At 40.7% G+C, this 22,787-nt stretch overlaps 1 protein-coding gene across 5 annotated transcripts in view; it reads right to left on the bottom strand.

Moving 5' to 3' along the window:
- The window catches only part of tet1 (tet methylcytosine dioxygenase 1), a 43,348-nt gene that overhangs the window by 8,523 nt on the left and 12,038 nt on the right, over nt 1–22,787 (bottom strand). For 3 of the 5 annotated variants that reach the window (XM_080869584.1, XM_080869585.1, XM_080869586.1), the window contains exon 3: nt 40–2,236. In XM_080869584.1, the coding sequence (XP_080725710.1) occupies nt 40–2,236 (2,197 nt within the window). Of the gene's footprint in view, nt 1–39; nt 2,237–10,792; nt 11,090–14,581; nt 14,756–22,787 lie in introns of those variants that run through there. The other 2 variants (XM_080869588.1, XM_080869587.1) reach the window with 2 other exon arrangements.

Here is a 22,787-nt window from a genome sequence, read left to right as displayed (position 1 = left end):
ATGCACTAAAAAGTTGAAGTGAAGACAGAAGCAACTCACCCACACACTGACAGGATGGAAGATCAGCCAGTTTTTTGGAAGGTGTGTTGAGCAAGTTCTTGGTAGGGGTATCTAGAAAACTTGAGGGAGACTCCAGAAAACTGTTGATGCCGTTCTTGGATGGAGTTGAGTCCGCAGAGTGTCCCTGACTCCCATCAGTGGTTGTAGACAGGACAGTGACAGGTCCTGAACTCTCCAGCTTGTAGTAGCTTTGTTGACTTAGAGGAGGGGACTGGTGAGCCCCTGAGAAGCCATTAGCCAGACCATGATGCCCAGACGTAGGGCTGAGAAAAGCTGATTTGGCTGGGCTGGTGTTAGGATCAGCACCGTGCTGCAGCCCACCACAGGGCTGCGCTACCTGAGATAACAAATGCTTTTCGTACTCTTCTGGTCCTGCAGCGTAACCATTGCATGGATTATGTTGGTGAAGTGGACCTTTGGAAAGGGACCACGGCTGGTTTTCTTGACCAGAAATGTGGTTGAACGTTGTGAGAGTGCTATAGTTCTGAGTCTGATGCCCTAAATGAGATATATTTTGAGTGTTAATCTGATGGATAAATTGCTTCCTCTCCTCCTGTGCCTCAGCCAAGTATCTCTTCAGATCAATTTGAGCCTGAGGCAGAAATAGGTTTTTCTTGTGGTGAAGTCCTGATTTACCCTGCAAGGGATTCTTCTGGTTTCTGCTCCTGTACGGCGTCTCTCTATTTGGCGTGCGCTGATTTAATCCATCAGTTTTCTTCTTACTGGGCTTGGAAGGCGCAGCTTTTGTTTTCTTCCTGACAGGTGTTTTCTGACTGGGGGGCTGCTGGGATTTGTAGTTGTATTTGATAGCTGAAACAGGCGCTCCTTTCAAAGGATTGTTCTCTGACTGCTGGTTGTGCTGGGACTGGATGATGAAGGCTAAATTTGCCAGCTGAGCTGCCACTTCCTCTTCATCTCTGTTTCTACTCACTTTAGCAACAACCCCACCCTCCATAGACAGACGCTCATGATCCTTACTAAACTTCACATCAGTGGGGGTTTTATAACTGAATTCAGACTTAATGACAAAAGCACCACAATCCTGTTCTGACCTCCTGGAGATTGTTTTATCACTGTGTGAACTCGCCTCCAAGAGACTCTGCAGCTTGTTTATGCTCAACCCGTTGGAGCGCTGGATGACATTCCCTTGTCTGGCCACAGGAGGTCGTATAACTGACATCTGGTGTAGTGGTGAGCTGATGACAGAGACTTTGTTGTAGCCAAAAGCTACTGCGGGTTTGGCTTCTTGCAGGACTCTATTTGTACTCGAGGCTGATGATGGCACAGCAGTAGAAATGGGATGTTCACACTTACTTTCAGTTTTAATGGACCCTGGTGTGCTTTGAGGTATAGCTGCCAGCTGAGTCAAGGCCTCAATAGCGATAGCCTGATCAACACTAAGGTTTCTCCTCTCTGCCAAAGATTGCACGCTTGGTAACAAGACACTTGGAAGAGGCTCACTTTTAATGGGTGGGGGAGTGCTTTGCAGATTAACAGGAGTGCTTTTCAGATACAAGTCCTCTTTTCTCACAAAGTGCAAATCTGGTGCCTCTGTTTTGATGGAGTGAAGTATGGAAGCACGAGAGCTGAAGAGTTTCTCCTCCAGGCCCTTCCTCTCAGTGACAGAAAGACACACAACGGCTGCCAGCGTAGCCAGTGGGTCCTCACATACCTCATCTTCATCACTCAGCTGCGTGGTGGTCTGTTCAGTGATCCACACCCATGGCTCCTCCTGTTTTATCTTCTTTAGTGGAACTGCCAAGTCATCTGGAGGAGTCATGGGTCCATTCTCAGAGTCTTTAGGAACTGCAGCTATGATATTCCTTTGAGGCTCCAATGCCATTGTAGTCCGTTTCAAAGCAGACACAGTGGTCATATTAGCACCAGGTTTAGGTTTTATCAGGTTTGCAGCAGAACCATTCTGAAAAGTCACAGAAGAGCATACTTGTTGGTGAAGTGGTGCAGTGCTGGTCAGCTCCAGCCCGGGCTCTCCTTTAATAAGTATTGGCCGTACACCTTGGTCCAAGACCTGGTCGTGGGTGAGTGAGTGGGTAATGGGGGGAGTCTGTGTATGAGGTATGTGGCCTTCCTCCCCCTCATCCTCCTCTGCTGCCATGTGGGTGTCATCCATCTGTGCTTTGCCTGTGCCATTTACCAACCCACTTTCTGGAACCACCTGAAACACGGAGAGAAACAAGAAGAGAGAGGTGACTCAAGCTCTCACAGTACACAGGGAATCAGCTTGTTCTAAACAGTCACGGCACAGCGCACAGCAGATTGCCTCTCAGCGTGGCACGAGCATCTGCTGCAGCCACTATCAAGGCTGTGGAAAATATTATGGCATTGGGAAAACAAATAATCTCCTTTTTCACAAATCTTGCCAAATCTGACCTCTAAACACAGCTAATAAAAAGTTAAACTAAGATAATTCGCAGTTGAGGCTTCGATAACGACTAAATTAATATCAGAGCTCAGGAGTGTTGAGAGCAATGGACCCATAAGTAGCTAAGAGCCAACAAGTAAACATTTGGAGTCATCCAGCTGCGCTACTTCCAGTGGGTCACTGAGGGTATGTGTGCAACATGTATGTACGTGTTGTGTTTGTCCTGGGCTTGAATGTGTGCTCCTGGGTATGCATGTGTGTGCATGCACACGTGATTATCCACACAGCTGGCCTGACATTACAGTATAGCCCCTGTGCATTGTTAAGAGGGATTAACCCACTGTGGGTCTTACACACAGTAGCTACGGCACCGCCTGACCTTCATGAACTGTGATCATACAAAGGTCAACCGTGGCGTATGGATTACCCACAAAAACATTATTAAACATGTTCTACTACAACCTGTTTAGTACACAGATAATTATTTCCACAACCTATACTATCTGGAGACGTTTTAAGGCTTTGAGTAAAGTGTGTTTGCTACTGTAGTATTCATGCTGCTTGGAAGCACTTTCTACGAGAACATGCAAAGAGTACTCTGAAATAGGGCTGCCACGATTAGTCAACTAGTCACGATTACGTCGATTATCAAAATCGTCGACGACTGATTTAATAGTCGACGCATCGTTTGAAGCTTTGTAAGATCACAAAAGATGCAGGAATAAGTAGTAGGTTTTACGAGTGTAATAACGGACTGAAACAGAAGATGGCAGCACTGCATGTACAAGGATGCCAGCTGCCGTTAAACCCCGAAGAAGAAGAAGCTGTGTCCCAGAATTCATAGTGCAGCCCAGCTCTTGTGGGCAGCTCTGTTTCCAACAATGGCGGCAGCTAGTTAGTTTTAATATTACTCTTATTATTCTTTCTGGGTCACAAAATAAACGTTTAACATATTTTCAGGGGAGAATGTAGCTGTGTAAACCTCAAATATCTGCTCAGTTTATCAAGACACCACATATTTTCAAAAGCGCTCCGACGTTTTCGTAGACGTCTGTTACCCACTAGCTCGATAGCTAGCCGGGGGCTAGGCTCACTAGAGCCCGTGAGAACACCGGACTCCTGGCAAATCGTTTTCAAACCCACCGCCGTCTCTCGCTACTCAGGTTAAACATATATAAGTCACTTAGATAACTTAAAAATGTTATTGTTTAGTTTTTTTTATAATTTTATTTGTTCCTGAGTAAATCAGTTTGGCTGAGATTAAAGTTATAGTTTTTACACAGCTGAATAAACGTCAAGCAGACAGCTGATTATCAGAAGTGTGAGATGCTCGAGAATATAATCCGGTGTCCTGTTATGTTTAGATAGCAAGGAGTTTATTCAACTTCACCGAAACAATCTGCAAATTTCATTGAAATTGAATAAACTATCATCTTGTCTTTATTTTTAGTTAGCACATAACTTAAACACTTAAAGCTGTAAGCTAATGATAGTTATATAAGAGCAGATGCATGCTGGTGCAATAAGCTGTAAATTTTACGTCCAATGGATGCATGATCTGATTAGTCGACTATCAAAATAATTGTTTGTGGCTGCCCTACTCTGAAAAAGTCAGTCATTTCTTTATATTTTGCTTCCACAGAGCCAGACTTTATTGTAACTTTTTAAAGGCATCTTGAGCAGTAGTACTCATGTCTTTCTGAAGGTCTTTCACAGTTTTCTTAGGACAAGGGCGTCTTTTTCATTCTTTCCTAGCCCAGTCCTTGTACCCTGATCACTTTCAGTTCATGTTTTTTGTTTAGTGAACCACTCCCCTGTGAATAATTCAAGCATAAAAAGGCACCTATCTCAAGGGACCAATCGGTGCTGTGTCTACACATACCAGACAACTTTTGAAAAAAAAAAAAAAAAAAAAAAACGCACACAAAAAACCCAAAGCAATTTTATTGTATTTTCAGACATTTTGTTAGTGGGGGCCTGTTGGACAAACATGTCATTTGTTCCCATTTCCTTAGTTTCCTTATATTATCTGAAAAATGGGCATATCTTGGCATGCTCAAGAGTCAGTCCAGCAGACAAGAAGTATCTTAAAGTCATATCCTTATAATAGTGGAAATAAATTTAGCAAAGATCTGACACAGGACCTGAGAGATGCATCAGCTGATCTGTTTACTGCTAATTGAGGCATCATCAGAAATAATCTAACTGGAAGCTGTCAAGAAGCCAATGTTAAGAAAGCAGACTTTACAGAAAATGCTGAGGTATGCCAAATTACACAAGAACTGGCAACTTAACGAGTAATTAATCCAAATATTTGGTTTGGTTAAAACACGGTGGAGGTAATTTCATGGCTCAAACTGATAGGATTTTGTACTGTCAGATTTGATCCAACAATCTTGAAAGCATCTGATTGGCAATGGTTTCATTTTTCCTCATGACAATGATCTCAAACACACTGTCAATGTAGTGAAAGCATACTGGGATGGAAAAAAAACATCAGTCATGGATTGGCCTCCTCCTGACCAAGACCTCAACATTATTGTAGCAGTAGGATCATCTTGGCAGACAATGGCAAAAAGACAGCCAATATCCAAAGAAGAGCTTTGAATATCCTTCAAGAAGCCTGGAGAACTATTCCTGTAGACTACTTAAAAAAGTTAGAAGAAAGCTTGAGAGTTCAGGTTGTGTTGAAGAATAAAGGTGGTCAGAGCAAGTATTGACTTTCAAGGTTATTAGAACTGTAGGAACTTTTACACAGCACTGTACAGCTGGCAACTGAAAATATGAAAGCCATCCTTAGTTTTTAACATCTTGAATAAACATATGATCCACTGAAGACAAGCTGTTCTTTGTTTTAGCTGCATATCAAATCAGAACTAAAGCCTTTAGCTGTGGAAGAAAAATGTTTCAATGTGACAAAGATATATATAAAAAAAAAAAATCAGTATCATGTGCCAAATCTCAGCTGACAAAAGGATGTTAAACTCACTTGAGTGTGCTGTACATACTACAGTGCAGCTGGATGTATGTTCTTTATGACTGTTTACCTGGCATAAACATCCATTACAGTAAATCACATCAACTGGTTTTAATGTGTTTTACAGCAGGTGATGTGCACTGACAGATCAAGAGTAAGCAGCAGCAGCAGTTTTTTTATTTTTATTTAACCTTTATTTAACCAGGAATGTCCCGTTGAGATCAAAGACCTCTTTTTCAAGGGAGTCCTGGCCAAGAGGCAGCACATTTCAAGACAAATACATACGAACAAACAAAGTTAAAATTACACAAAACAATTACACATTATTGAGGCAGCCTGTAGGCCTTTGAGTTTAGTTTTAAAAACATTTAAAGACAACAATTCAGTTAGTTTCCAGTCTTTCTGTAACATGTTCCATGAAAAAGGCGCAGAGTGGACAAAGGCTTTCTTACCCAGCTCTGTGCGGACAAGGGGAACAGACAACAGCAGCTGATCATTTGAGCGCAAGGAGTAAGAACCACTATTTGTCCTTGTGACCAAAGTACAAATATAAGGAGGCAGCAATCAAAGCATAGCTTTGTAAATAAAAGTGTACCAATGCCCCTGTCTTCTAATGGCCAAAGAAGGCCATTTTACTCTTAAGTACAAATCACAGTGATGGGTCAGGTATTTACAATTGGTAATAAACCTCAAGGAAGCATGATACATCGTGTCCAACATTAGAAGACATGAAGAAGAAGCGTTCATATACAGAATGTCACCATAATCTAACACAGATAAAAAGGTTGCAGTGACAAGACGTTTTTTTACTGCAAAAGAAAAGCACTGTTTATTACGGAAGAAAAAACGAAGTTTAAGTCTCAGTTTCTTTATTAGTCTCTCTATATGTGGTTTAAAGGTGAAGGAGTCATCAATCCAGACACCAAGGTATTTATATTCATGAACTATCTCTATGACATTTCCATCAAGGGTGGACACCACTGGAATAGGCTCCGGGACCTTCTTTGACTTGGAAAACAACATTAGCTTAGTCTTGTCAGCATTGAGAACTAATTTTAGCTGAATAAGTGAATGCTGGAAAGCAACAAAGGCTTTCTGTAAAGTTTCAATGGCCTGAGCAAGAGATGATCCATAACAGTAAATAACTGTGTCGTCAGCATAAAAATGCAAATTTGTGTCTGAGACATTTTGACCCAAGTCATTGATATATAAAAGGAACAGAAGGGGACCCAAAACTGAGCCCTGTGGCACCCCCTTGTGGACAGCAACAAATTTAGAACAAAGACCTTCAAGTTTAATGCACTGGGTTCTATTTTTCAGATAATTTGAGAACCACGCTAATGCATGTTCTGACAATCCAAGGCTGAGCAGTCTGTTTTTTAGGACTGCATGATCAACAGTGTCAAAAGCTTTTGAGAGGTCAATAAAGAGTGACGCACAGTACAATTTCTTATCAAGTGCCACAATAATATCATTTATCACTTTCATAGTGGCAGTGTTAGTACTGTGTTTTTTCCTGAAGCCTGACTGAAATTTGGAGACAATATCATTAGAGTACAAAAACTCTTTCAACTGGTCACAAACTAGAGATTCCAGGATTTTGGATAAAACACACAAATTTGATATTGGCCTATAATTAGTCAACACCGATGGATCACCTCCTTTCAATAAAGGCAAAACGAAAGCTGATTTCCAAACCGCTGGAATTTCTTTGGTTTTAATTGAAAAATTAAATAGAATTGAGAGTGGTTCTGCAATAAAATCAGCTGCCAAGGTTCCATCAAGTCTGGACCAGGAGGTTTTCTGTGATCCAAAGCCTTTAAAGCTTTATGCACTTCATAAACACTAAAAGGTACAAAGTTAAAACGGTCTCCAGAAAACATAGAGAGTTCTGGGCAAGTATTTGTTAAAAAAGTTTCTGCAGAAGCAAACAAGGAACCCACTGATAGAAAGTGTTCATTAAAACAATTCAAAATTTCAGTTTTATCATTAATTGAGACTGAATCTTTTACAACAGATTTAGGAAAGGTTTGAGTCATTTTATTGGCGGAAAAAGACTTGATTACTTTCCAAAATTTCTGTGGATCATTGAGGTTCTCAGTGGTGACAGACAAAAAGTATTCAGATTTGGCCTTTTTAATAAGAGAAGTACATTTATTTCTAAGCTGTTTGAAAACAGACCAATCAGTGGAAGTATCTGTTTGTCTCGCCTTGTCCCATGCTCTATTACGCTTGTGTATGCTATCTGCGAGTGTCTGCGAAAACCAAGGATTTTCTCGACCTTTAATTCTAACTTTCCGTAAGGGGGCATGTTTATTAACAATTCCCATAAAACTTTCCTTAAAATATGTCCAAGCTAGCTCTACATCTGGTAATAGTCCGATTTTTTCCCAATTAACTAATGACAAATCATGATGAAAAGCCTGTTCATTAAATTGTTTAAGATTCCTTTTGCACACTATGCGTGGCTTACATTTTGGAATTTTAGCATTTCTGCAAACAGCAACAACACAGTGATCACTTAGGTCATTACAGAAAACACCAAGTGAAGAGAATTTATGAGGTACATTTGTTAAAACCAAATCAATTAATGTAGACTTTTCAGGGCATTTAAGATTTGGCCTGGTAGGAAGATAGACTAGCTGGGTAAGATTAATTGAATCGCAGAATTCAATTAAGCAGTACATCAATATAAACCAGATCTCCTGTGAACCCACAGACCAAACAAAAAACACTTGTGTTTATCACCTACATGTGCTCTTTGTTCCCTCCGTTTCCACTGGACGTGCACCGGATTTAGATTGGCACACTATTAGTGCACTATTTTTACTGCACTTGACAAACAGAACGATGTATGGGAGAAGGGAGTTTTATAGACTGCACAGGAATACCTGTGGAAAATGAACCATAAACCTTATGTTTATTTTACAAAAAAACCTGCTCGACTAATGGAGCGGTAACACAATACTGACATTTTTTTTAACCGCTTTTCATAAAACACAACAATCCTTCAAGTCTTAAAATGTGCTCAGAATCAGCCTAAATCTGGAGCTGGTACCAGTTCACTTAAAAGATTCTCAGAAATCCCGAACAAAAAGGGAACATTGTTTTCAACCATCAAAAGCATACAGTGACACCTTACATGCAATAAAGTGGCATCTGTAAAGAAGAAGACACTGAAAAATAGGAGATTAGGCATTGTTCCAAAGCTATAGCTGGAAGAATAAAAGGCACACAGAGGTCAGAGAGAATACAGATGCTGAGCTATCTTCTGCAACAGCAGTGTGAAGACAAGAGTTTTAGGTGTGTGAAGTTCTTTCTTACAATCTTACATTTCTGATTTGCATACAAGCACACATCTTCCAACTGGGCCTTATAAATGACCTAAAGGTCTCCTGACTGCATCTTGCCTGTTTGTCCAATTATTTTTTCCATTCTCAGTACTAAAAATACACAGAACAGCTTTTGTCTTTGGCTCAGTTTCTAACTTTGCTGAAGCTGGAGTTTCTCCTTTAAGCACAGGTTAAATGTTATTTGACAACTCAAGAGTAAATTGCAGTGACCACGGAGCTGTTTGTGATTAACATGGGAAAGCTAAATGATCACCAGGTCTTTTCAGTGATGTGGTACTCCTGATCACTCTCTGGTTTGCTGCAGTTACTCCTCAGTCCACTGAACTCCCCATGGCTGTCAGGATTGTGTCTGACTACTAGAAACACGCCGCTGATGCAACAGATAGTTCAAGCTCAGGCTGAGGCAACACCAAAGCTGCCAATGCAAGAATATGAGATAACCGCTCTGCACTGAATGCACAAATGGGCCAATGAAAGAAAAGAGGAGTGAAGAAGATGGGGCACAGTGCAAGAATAAGCAGCATGTCACAATAAACTGCTTTCAATGACAAAGCAGTACTGGCTGCCTTCCAGCACTGCACCAGACACACACGTCGGCATGCATGTGTGTGCGCGTGTGCATCCGTTTGTGCATCCAACTGTTTATGATCCGAAGCAGACATCAAAGTGCAGCCTCTGCTTTTAATTATTTTACATTTATCCTTGTAAAAGCAAAAAGCTTAAAAGCAGGATGCGAATGCAAAGTCATGTGTTCTCATTTAGCCACTGGGTCTCTGGAGGGAGCTCGGACTGTGATGTGCTGGTGCTGCGTCTTTGTGCTTGTTGGGTATATCGCCGGGTTAGTCACTTGCAAACACACTCTTCTTCTTTTGTGTTAGACAAACCGTGACTAACTACGGAGCTTGTCAGAGCTTTCGGAATGAATAAAACATATCCAAGAGTGGCTAAGGGTGAGTTCTTAACACACAAACACCCGTTCAGAGACCTGCGGCAACAGAGTGTCACTACTACATGAATCGTAGCAACCCTGTGTCTCTGTCTCTCCAAAGAGAGCAAATTGGGTCTCCAAGGAGGTTTGAAGTAGTGTGCATCTATTTGTAACGCAAGACCACAGACAAAAACACGCACACATGCACAGAAAACACATTATACATAGACATCGTATGAACTGCTACAACAAAAAAGTGAATACTCCGATTTTCTTTTGCCACATTGTGGGTATGCAGAAATCATACCGTTAAGCCTGCCACCTCACAGCACCCTGACATTAACACACTGAAAAAACACATGCTTCCTTCCTGAGTCAGAGCGTAAGTAGTGGTTTATATGTGTTTCTCTGAACACGTGAGAATTTCCTTCATTCATTGAGTACTTCCTGTCTGCGCTGAGCTCAATATAATGTCGTCTACACACAAAACATACTACCTAAAGAGAAAAGCGGTGAAAAAGAGCACGAGCTTAATCAACTATAAAATTATAGAGATTAAGACGGCGTCATTAACAGCGAGGCCCTTTCCTACAAACCGCACAGTAATAATACTGTTACTGTAGCCAAACAAGTAAAACCTGCCAAGTTACGACCCAAGGCTTACAAGCACTCCACTTTTCTGCTAAGCAGTCAGAAAACAGCAGGTGCAGAAATATGGCTGTTCAAAACACTGCAAGAAAGAAAAGGGGAAGCAAACGGACTCTTCATACAGCACAGTGGCTTAAATAAAGGCATGCAATAAAAGGAAAGACGAGGGCTTTCTTGTATCCATTTGCTGCTAACTTTGTTGTCCCAGCCCTTAAACCCACCTGGAAAAGACAAGACAAGTGCTCACACACAAAAGGCCAGGTCCTCAGTGAAAGGGACAATAACAAAACAGGCGTCCAAATAAAGCACTCCTGGTCAGCTAAATCCAGGGTGGCGAGGAGAGAGAGACACAACGGCGTATACCTCTAGATGAGCTCCACTGTAGCTGACCTATCTTGCAGTAAGACAAAAGAACTCAGGGTGAAGACTATGGTTGTCTTTACCTTATCTGTCCTCGGAGGAAGCCCCTCCGGTTTAGGCAGCATATCCCTAAAAGGTATTGGTGGCCATCTTGCTTTGCCTGCCTCCAGCCTGCAGAAAACATTGGCTACAGTAGCCGTACGCAGGGCAAGCTCCTGGGTGTCATGACTAGCCGCCGTAGCAAAGCACTGCTACAGCAGGCGCGCACACACTCACCGCACATACACAGACATACAGACACACACACAGATGGGATGCCTTTTGCAGACGCAGACAGAGCCTCATCAGCCAATGGCGTGAGGACCTTAGCGGCTTGTAAATTATCTTCCATGCCTAGACTCTCCTAAACAAAGGATCCCCTATGTGGGCTACTCCAGCCCTACGCACAGGGATTGGAGCAAATTGTGGAATGGATAGTGCTGGATCTGGATCAGTTGGACAGAGCTCACCAACACAGGACTACCTCAGAGTTGATTGTGCAACTACTAAAATGATTAATCCATTATTCAATTAGTCAACTTAACAACAAAATTAAGAACAACATTTGCTGCTCCTGGATTATCAAGCTTCTTATTTCTGCGTTTTCAACTGATCTTGCCAAATAACCAGATCTGAAATTAAGCTTTGGGGATTTTTAATGGTTATTCTCAGAATTTTACAGACAAAGCAGTTCATCAGCTAATCAAAAATATAATTAACAGTAAATAAAGATTACTCACAACTGTCAAACTAATCACAGGTTTAAGTTAGTTGGCACCTTTAACTTACATGGGGCTGAAATACTGCTAAAAGCAAAAATGCTTATAATGATAAGCAAAAACCACCATCACATGACAGTTACACTGGACAGCGAGTGCTTTTGTGCCCCTTGAGGTTTAAGACATGTGATTTATCATTGTAAGGAAGTTTTGCATTCTGTCATCATCAGACACAGGATGAAGCAAGACACAGTCTTTGCAAAAGTCTGGAGTGACTCCTCATTCCTTTATATTTTTGCACACAAGAAGTCAGAGTTTCTTGTAATTGTCGTCTTAAGCAATCTCAATAGATCTCCAGGACAAGTTTTTCTTTGGAAACTGACTACTTTTTCACTCATTTTCACTCCAGCCCTTGCACCTGGCCATTTTTAGAAGAATATTTTGTTTTATTTGCTTGTTTTATCATTCACCTAGCATTAAAAAAGCACCTAACTCAAGGGATGAACCAGTTTTTTGGAGTAGCAAACTATATCTTTAGGCACTTTGTTGATAGCAGCCTGGCATAAAAAGCTTCTGTTTTTCCCCCATTTCTTTAGTTGAATGATGAATGCCAAAAATAACAGTTTAATGGGCATCGTATTTTGGCTCCAGCAGGGTGATTCTCAAAGAGCTAAACTTGGCATATCTTAGAAATGTTTTAGGAAAGTGGACAAGTTGAAGATTTAGAAAAGTCCAGCAAAGATCTGATGGACCTGATGTATCTGGACTTTCAGTTGATCCATCTCTTGTTTGCTGAGGCTTCATCACAAACGGCCTCAGTGGAAGGGAAACACGTAGAAAAGGCTGAGATATGCCAAATTACACAAGAACTGTGCCAGTGCCAACAGATTTTATGGAGTGATTAATTCAAATTGCAAATTTTTGGTTCAAATTGTCATCAGGAGGTCCGGAGAGAGATACAACGGTAAGCGTCTACAGCCATCTCTAAAAAAATACAGTGAGATTTTGATCCACCATGCAATACCATCTGGAAAGCATTTGATTGGCTTTATTTTTCAGCATGACAATGATCCCAAACACACTGCTACTGCAACAAAACTATACCTGGATATAAAACACCCAGTGTAGCATTATCAGTCATGGACTGGCCTCCCCAGAGCCTGGACCTCACCATTACTGAAGCACACTTTGGATGTTAGAGGCAGCTAACATCCAAAGAAGAGCTTTGAATGTCCTTCAAGAAGCCTGCAGAAATATTCCTAGTATTTAAAAAAATGTCAAGAAAGCTTTCCTGACAGAGTTAAGGCTGTGTTAAAGAATAAGGGTAGTCATATTAAATATTGACTTTCAAGTTCTTTAGAACTTGAAAGTCAATATTGCAAGATAGGTGAGCTACATACTTTACATTCTGTATTTTTCTAGATGTTTCAATAAATTGCTGCACAGATATTACATTTTCCTAGCAAAATATGAAGAAATGAGTGATGGTTCAAGACTTTTGCACAGTACTGCAAGCATAGGCGAATAATTTGCTGCACCATCTATAATTTCTAAATGACTGTCTTGTTCATCCACCCCTAAATCCTTTCCTAAACAACCCCACTCAGGAAAAGCGTGGTTAGTAACTTTGCCTCTTTTAAAGGTAACCATGTAGCCAAGAAGCTGAGTTCAACCCAGGACAAGGAAACATGAAGGTAGCCAGAGCCAGTGCCTGCTGTTAACAATCTAGCAACCAACCTCAGCCATGGGCTTGATTGTGGGAGCAGATATAGTTCAGCGCAGCCCAGTCAAAACAATAAAAACTATATCAGTGTAGCATCCAGCCTGCAGTAAACATGTTCAACCAAAAAGATAAGACAGCTGCGCAAACATAACCTGTGGCGGAAGATCCGATCATATTGATGGATTTAGCACTAAGTCGTGTCATAATTTCAAACATTACTGAGTAGGATGTTACACCAATGGTTTGTCTTTGAGCCTAAAAGACAAACCATATGGGAAATGACTTGATTATATAAGAGACTTGGGAATTTTTACACTTTTGATGCACTTTTTTGAAACGTGTACTCAAGAATTGCAATCTTAGTCATGGCTCCGAAGGGCTGTTTTTTATCTCACTGCAAAGTTCAACAGTCACTGAGTTTGTCAGTTACACTTATCACAGTCAAACTGCTGCATGGTGTGGCTTCATATATATTAGCCCCTTTCTGCAGCTTGATAAGTTCATCATTTTTGCATTTATCCTCAACATTTCAACACAACATTTACTGAACACTTGCTGTGGTGTACCACTGCAGCCATGAAATACTGCCATGTGCATTTATGCTGCTTGAGTATTTGCATCTAGAAAATGCAAAGAACATCTTACATTTAAATTATGATGAATATCATTTTATGTATTCTCACCTCATATCCCCTCAGGAAAGTTTTCTGATTTAGTCTCAGATTGGGAGTCGTAGCAAACGCTGGAATAATACCAAGGAGTAAATATCTTAAATGTCTTTGAGCAGATAAGTGTGTAAGTGTTATATCTTTAGCTGAAGTAGCTGAAAATTCAGTGTTAATATCTATGAACACGTGACAAAAAAACACGTAAGATTCTAATAAGTTGTCTTCCCCAAACGCTTCCTTACACACTGTAAAACAAGCACAGACGAAGACTACACACTTGAAATATGCACGAGGAGTGAGTGCGGTGTGCTGAAGCAAATTTCGTCCCCACAAAGTAATATCTCCACACTGGCAGTAACTGTGAAAACCCTGTCAACACTACAACAACTTGCATATTGCCAGCTATTTAATCACAATGTGGATTAGTGCTTGCAGCTGCACAATTCATGCTGACAACCAGCGCGGACATGCGGCAGTCTTTCAATCTTTAACATAAGACTGAAAGGACACAGTAAAGTGAGTGCACTGCTCTTGAAAGCTTTGTTTTTAATCAGTTATTCACTGACCCACCTTAAACCTGAACATATGCATGTTAGTGTTTTACTATAAAAGAACCAAAGCATAACATCTGAACCGTGTCTTCATTTAGGGTTGATTAAAGATGTGCAAAAGAAAAAACCAATAGCAAAGTGCATAAAGAGTTATGACTGAGGGAAGTCTTACCTGGGTGATTATCATTGAGAAAAATTCACGTCCCAAATAAAAAAATCTTTAGAATAAATGTTAATAGCTCCTTGGTGTTATTCATTGAGATGGTTGTGGTTGAGCTCTCCTCTGAATGTGACCAGTAGTCTAACAGGTTTAACGCTGCAACAACATCAACAAGCCACACTGCTAAACAGGTTACACCAAACACAACTACGTCTCCTACGCTTGTTTGTGTACAAGACATAGCTGCCAACCGTTATCATGTTACTATCACTTGGCATGTGTTGCTAAGGCCCCTTTAGCAGGTAAAAGCAATGTAACACAGCTGTCCTACATTCCCCAGTGTTCCCTCTGGGTGTAGCAGACATAAAAATGCTCTTATCTGATTATGCAAGCCTTCTGGTTTCAATTCACAAGACAATGTGATGCAATTTAGAAAAAAATTTGCAGATTCCTATAAAAAAATACAGGTCAAAAAATGCAACCAGAAAGTTCATCTCCTTTAAGCGTCTCAGGCTTTTAGACCGCTCCTCCTCCTCCAGCTGCCACTCCACTCGACAAAAAGCTCGACAACTTCTAACGATATTCCACCACGCCCTTAATTTTCAGCTCTTTAAGTGTCCCGTGTGTTTTTTTTTCCTCTTTAACGAGCTGCCCAGCTCTCATTAGGAAAAAGAAGCCTGGACATTAATCACCCCAAGCTACAGTACACATGCACAGCAAGCGACGTAAAGAAAGTCATTCGGCACCGCAGTCGTAAACTGTCTCTGATACATGTGGAGGCTGACCCACTGGAGTCCAGCCCAGTGATGGAGCAGTGCCAAGCATTGCTGCCAACACTTGTCATTACTACCATTACAGCAGACGATAATGTAAACTTGTCTCTCAATTGCATGGAAAAGTTACAGACCATTGATGAAGGGCAAAAGTATGAGGGAGTTTCTTCTCTTTTTGGCTTCTTTACTAAAGTTTTGACTTTCTACTGATCATCTTCATTGTGTCAGGGACAAAAAAAGAGAAAAAAACAACAAAAAAAGACAGCTTTACCATCCCAGAGGTGGTGTTGGATATGCTGAAGTGAGAGGTAACAATTATGGGAAATGGGAAAACATGACTCTACGCTTCAACTTGCCCCTTTGCTTCACATCCAGCCCACATATACACAACCTGTCAAACAATCAGTTAAACACCTCTTTGTGTAGGTCAAAGCTCAAAAGACTAACACATGTCAAACATTAGGATACTCAGAATGAACAGCAGTAACCTTTATGCAAACACCCACTTTAGCATTTGGATCCAAGGCCATATGGAATATTTTCCTTGGAGAAAACCCTGAAACTATAAAGTCTGCATTACCTGAGAGGAGGCGCAGTATGGCTCATAATCAGAAGACCCCTGAGGCTACTCACATATCACTCTGATCCCTTTTCCAAAAGCACATCTGCAAGCTAAACACTGTAACTAAATGCCTGCACAGCGACTTTCCGCGCTCTCTTCTGCGTGCTCTCTCCTTCAAACGCACACAAACAGAAATGCATGTTTACAGCTGTCACGCTTCCTTTGTGGACAGTTAAGAGCCCATGGGTGAGGCTATTTTAAGGACACAATGAATTCTCATTCAAAGTTCATTTCACACACATGCCGAGTTATGTAACATCTACAATCTCAATCCTGGAAGGAAATGTGCACTATTCGACACCACACCCATAAACCCACATGGACTCAATTTACAAGCTAGCAGTGGTTGGTCAGCATGAGGGGACACGGGGTCATTCCCTCTTTCACCCCTTTCGCTCATCCAAGGAAGGAGGGCAAATCTTCAAATCTCTATTCAGCAACTAAAGTGTCCCCTGCAGCCTTGCAGCTTCTTTCATGGATTTAACCTGTTCCTGGACCTTCTGAGTTTGGTCAGTAGATATAGGACAAAGATTTGCACAAACACACAATCATATATTAAGTCCTACACGTCTGTTTTTCAGGTTTTAGAAGCTGGTATGTATAAATCTGTAAATAATTTTCGCCCTGGGAAGGGTTAGAAGGGAAAGGCAAGCAGGTCCTTTGTTTTATGTACACAGTGATACAAATGCAAACACAAACACTAGGCAGGCACAGCAGCATGAGGGCCTCAGATCCTCTAACAATGACACAGGAAAAGCCTTACTTAAGTTGTTGCTAGTGCGACATGCTGAGTAGGCATGGTTGCCATATGATTGTGTGTACACACAATGGTGCACACACACACACACTTACACATGCATACGTGTTTATAGAGAGGTACACACAAATTCCATTGGTGCATTAAAAGAATTACATTATTGCGTGGCAACAGAGAGAGATGAGAGGATAATGAATGAACAAAGGGAAAACAGACAAAAGAACAGACAAAGCCATGAATTCATTATAATGATTACCCTTGGTAGATGCCATTTGGAAGAGGTCCTTCAGAACCAATGACAGGAGGGAGCAAGCAGATGAGTTTTTATCCTCTTCAGGTGTATTAGTGATATTCTAAATTAGGCAGGTTAAATTAATGCATGACTGAGCTCTGGTTTCTCCAGGAGGCCATTGTGTGCCCTTGGTAGGATTTGATTGGCATTGCTTTCAACAGGGGGGGGGGGGGCAAAGTCAGCATTTCTTTTCACCCAGAGAAACCAAGTGGCACGACTTCAAAGCTTGTCCAGGGACTTAGGTTCTCACAACAGTCAGGACACGCCACAAACTCACAGATTCAAAGGACCTAAGAGGGCTAAGCAGTGAAGCATTACTGGCATCAAATTATGCATATTGTACAAAACAAATCAAACTGCAATGTGTTTTAACTGCAAACAACAGCTGAATGTGCACTGAAGTATCAGCATCCCCTGTCAATAATTCACCATCTCCTGTTATATGTAACCGCTGGAGATTTCTGTGGTTCTGGGGCATAGTCGCCTCACAGCAAGAAGGTTCCTGGCTCAAATCCCAGCTGGGCTTTGCATGTTCTCCCTGCTCCTGCCAGGATTTCCAATGAGTTCCTTCCTCACACAGATTAAAAACATGCACATTAGGTTAATTGGTGATTCTAAATTTATGTACCTCATGGGTGTCTATGAGGTGCCTAAAGTGCTTGTAGTGTATAGATAAAGCACTGTATAAATGTATGGAACGCCAGGACTGCCATAATGAATTAATTAAATACACCATTAAATAATTAATTAAATGTGGCAATAATTAATTAAAATTGGAATTAATTAATTAAATAAATAGTTATGACACATGTAATTAATTAATTATTGACACATTTAATTAATTATTTATGTATTTCACATTTTAATTAATTATTGACACATGTAATTAATTAATTATTGACACATTTAATTAATTATTTATGTATTTCACATTTTAATTAATTATTGACACATTTCATTAATTATTGACACATTTAATTAATTATTTAATGATATATTTATTTATTTCATTTTGGCAGTCCTGACGCCTGGCTCTCGTCATGAAATAATTTTATCTGTCAGCCTCACCCATCAAACTCAGGGGGCGGGGTTAACGCTGCCCATGCAGCTTCTCTAACATTTGATTGGTTGCCGTGCAAAGTAAGTCAAAACAGGTCGATCCTAGAAAATCGATTGCTTGTGTAGACTTGGGGCAGCCAGTTATCCCAGAATGCAGATCAAATCACAAGCAGCAATGGTGGTGGTGTAGTTTTAAAATACCCCGTTTTTCTGTCACCAGCTACACTTTTAACAGTGTTTTAGCCGCGAATGTCGCGCAGTATGTCTGGTCAGGTTGTCAACATAGAACATGTTTGCAAAAGTGCTCAGATGTTTTCAGAGATTTCACTAGCTCTGCTAACAGTTAGCATGCAGAGTGCACCGAGGGGGTTACGTTAACCGGTTTGTTTACATATTCCACTCTCCGTGTTCCACATGTTGCATTCGCAGATTCTCATTTTCACCGAACGATCGTCTCTTTCCGCCTGGTCTTGTGTCTCTGCTTCTGTAACATAAAGAACGAGCTGACATTTTTCTCACGAAACCAGCGATCAGCTCAACAGACCCTCAGTTTACCTGCATGCATCCTCCTCCTCATCTGTCAGCTGTTTAACACCTGCTGCTAATTCAAGAAACACGCCTAGTTACCTGGTGATAGTCACAGTTTAACTGGGCAGCCGGTGCTCGATATAACGCAATGTCAGCGCATTTTTCTGCACAAGATAAGTAAATATAGTGTTTTCCCCGAGCGCAGAGCTGCTGGAGCTCGTTTCCTTACAGAGCACTTTATAGGCGAACAGCTTTATCAGCGGCTGATGTCCAATCACCGGCACACAGCTTTCAAACCTCAGCTGAGTTTTAGCTCTCAGTGGTTAAACGCTGGACTTCATTCACTCAGGTTCTGTCTGTCGGGTCACGTTTACTTCGCTGTTTTATTTACAACTGAGCAAATCGGTTTGGCTGAGGTTAAAGTTACGTTTCATAACTGCATAGTTTCACAGACGTTTAATGGTTCACTGGCACATGTGTTAGACTGAACTATCATCTAAATATCATCTGTTTTTTAATAGTTATTCAACTGTATTCTAAGCACCAGCTGTCTGTTAGAATGTGATTTTTTTTCTCTCTCTGTTGGCAGAGGTATAAAAATGCGCAGGAAAATCTGACATGCATGGCGAACTTCACCGACGATATTTAGGGAGGAATAAACACACATCAAACATAAATGAACCATTTGTCTGTCTCCATAATTGAGAGAATTTTCTCTTCTTATGTCAACACTCTCTCTCTTTTTTTTTCTTTTTTTTGCTTTTTCGGTCATGTTATGTTTACCTGTCAAAGGCTTGTTACAAACTATGAAACACATTGTGCAGACTTCTGGATGTTAGAAGAAAACTAATGCTGCTCATGAATGAGACTAAAGGCAGGAAGGTGTCCTTTAAAACTAAACATGTTAATAGGACCTCCCTGTTTATATCATAGTTTATGATATAGCACGTGTATTTCAGTAATAGCCTGCTGAGGCCACTATACGTGCTGGCCTCATATCAAATGTGAAGGCAGACTGAGTCTATGTTTGACGTTTTTTATATCTAATCTTCCTTTTCAAACATTTAAACAGCAGCGAGTCTGCAGCTGAGGGAATACAAATTCAAATTGTCGGAACAGGTTTGCTCGTTTCTTGGATTCATTTGGTGATTTATTAAATGTATAACTGTTATTCTAATCTGCTGCTGAGTCTCTTACACTTTTCTTTATGCTGTATATTTTCACGTCTCTGGAATAGTTGGCAGTTAGATAGTCAGCTGGGAAACTTTGTGTTAACTCATGGAGCTGAGGATATCGTGGATATGCTGATCTCGCTGCGTGGTGTACAGAGCGAGGTCAGCATGATTAATATTCACAATAAAAATATTAGCCGAACATCATGAAGTCTGTATGTGTTTCATAGTGTCGAACAACCTTTGTACAGTTAAAGCCAGCAGTTACTACATGACGGAAACACCAACGTTATCTCTTTTATGTGTTTATACACAGGTCACGCTGATTACTGAACAAAAACCCAAAGATCAGATGTTAAACAGATTTATTTGCTCTCTCTCCTCCTTAAACATGTTTTTAATGTTAGTTATAATTCAGAATTGGTGACTGAAACACGTAGGACACATAAGAACATCAGGAAATAAAACATCGATAAATATAACCTCAGTAAAAGAAGTCAGCGGGGGTTACTACAGCTGTGTACCGGGGCCTGCGCTTTGTCGGTGGGATTGCTTGCGAGGCGAGCGGGTCTATCCCACGCTTTGCCGTGAGACTGGGCAGACATCTCCGAAATCATCGAAACACTTTTGCAAAGAGGCTGTATCTTGACAAACCGACCAGACACATGAAGATTAAACCACTACATTCTCGGCTAAAAAAATATTAAAACGGTATTTGGTAACACACAAACAGGGTTTTTCAAAGCTCAGTTCTGTTAGCTTCCACATGCCGGTTGTTGTGTGCTAGAAACAATGGCCACCAGGCCAAAGCAATGGTTTTGACTCGATCAGCGTTAACCCCGCCCCCTGAGTTTGATGGGTGAGGCTGACAGATAAAATTATTTCATGATGAGAGCCAGGCGTCAGGACTGCCAAAATGAAATAAATAAATATATCATTAAATAATTAATTAAATGTGTCAATAATTAATGAAATGTGTCAATAATTAATTAAAATGTGAAATACATAAATAATTAATTAAATGTGTCAATAATTAATTAATTAAATGTGTCAATAATTAATTAAAATGTGAAATACATAAATAATTAATTAAATGTGTCAATAATTGATTAATTACATGTGTCATAACTATTTATTTAATTAATTAATTCCAATTTTAATTAATTATTGCCACATTTAATTAATTATTTAATGGTGTATTTAATTAATTCATTATGGCAGTCCTGGCGTTCCATATAAATGTGTGGTTACATGTGGCTGTTATTATAAAGTACTTTGAGTGATCAGTAAGAGTGGTGTAGACATGGCAGTTAATTTCTGCCTAATTATGTAAATCAGGCATTAGTAAATGGTTTGAGTTCTGGGGCTATTGGTTCTAGGGCTGCCACGATTAGTCGACTAGTCACGATTACGTCGACTATCAAAAACGTCGACAACTGATTTAATAGTCGATGCGTCGTTTGAAGCTTTGTAAGATCCCAAAAGACGCAGGAATAAGTAGTAGGATTTAAGAGTGTAATAACGGACTGAAACAGAAGATGGCAGCACTGCACGTACAAGGATACCAGCTGCCGTTAAACCCCTGAAGAAGAAGCTGTGTCCGGTATCGTATCTGTGTCCAAATTCAAGAACCGCATCCTCCTGTGCCCACATTTCTAGGCAGATTACGTTACAGCGACACGACGAATGCTGTCCAAATTCGAAGACTCCGACAAATGCGTCCGACAAACGCACCCTTCATTTCCCCAGATTTGAAGGATGGGTCGGGTGTATACTTCGTGGCCCAACCTATCCCAGAATTCATAGTGTGGCTGCTAGTTAGTTTTAATATTACTCTTATTATTCTTTCTGGGTCACAAAATAAACGTTTAACATATTTTCAGGCGAGAATGTAACTGTGTAACTTTATCAAGACACCACATATTTTCAAAAGCGCTCCGACGTTTTCGGAGACGTCTGTTACCCACCAGCTCGATAGCTAGCCGGGGTTCAAGGCTCACTAAATGGTAAATGGCCTGTATTTATATAGCGCTTTTTACTAGTCCCTAAGGACCCCAAAGCGCTTTACATATCCAGTCATCCACCCAGTCACACACTGGTGATGGCAAGCTACATTGTAGCCACAGCCACCCTGGGGCGCACTGACAGAGGCGAGGCTGCCGGACACTGGCACCACCGGGGCCTCTGACCACCACCAGTAGGCAACGGGTGAAGTGTCTTGCCCAAGGACACAACGACCGAGACTGTCCGAGCCAGGGCTCGAACCGGCAACCTTCTGATTACAAGGCGAACTCCCAACTCTTGAGCCACGATCGCTACTAGAGCCCGTGAGAACACCGGACTCCCGGCAAATCGCTTTCAAACCCACCGCCGTCTCTCGCTACTCAGGTTAAACATATATAAGTCACTTAGATAACTTAAAACTGTTATTGTTTGGCTTTTTTCAGTATTTTATTAGTTCCTGCGTATATCGGTTTGGCTGAGATTAAAGTTATAGTTTTTACAAAGCTGAATAAACGTCAAGCAAACAACTGATTATCAGAAGTGTGAGATGCTCGAGAACATACTCCGGTGTCCCGTTATATTTTAGATAGCAAGGAGCAGACAGCTGAGTTTATTAATATTAAACTTCCCCGAAACAATCTGCAAATTTCATTTAAAATTGAATAAACTATCATCTTGTCTTTATTTTTAGTTAGCACAGACCTTAAACACTTAAAGCTGTAAGCTAATGATAGTTATATAAGAGCAGATGCATGCTGATGCAATAAGCTGTACGTTTTACGTCCAATGGATGCACGATCTGATTAATCGCAAAAATAATTGGTGACTAGTCGACTATCAAAATAATCGTTTGTAGCAGCCCTAATTGGTTCCCATTAAGTGTGTCTCATGCAAAACACATAATGCTCAGTCTCTCATCGAGAATCCACTGCTTTGCATTGCATGTGAGCACTCAGTGTGAAAAAACTAAATGATACAGTGTATTAGTCCTGAGTGGCTAATATGGACCGT

This window comes from Rhamphochromis sp. 'chilingali', assembly GCF_963969265.1.
Source record: "Rhamphochromis sp. 'chilingali' genome assembly, chromosome: 20".
NCBI lineage: Eukaryota > Metazoa > Chordata > Actinopteri > Cichliformes > Cichlidae > Rhamphochromis > Rhamphochromis sp. 'chilingali'.
The sequence above is the reverse complement of the archived record's forward strand: the minus strand, read 5'-3'. Positions and strand labels throughout refer to the sequence as shown.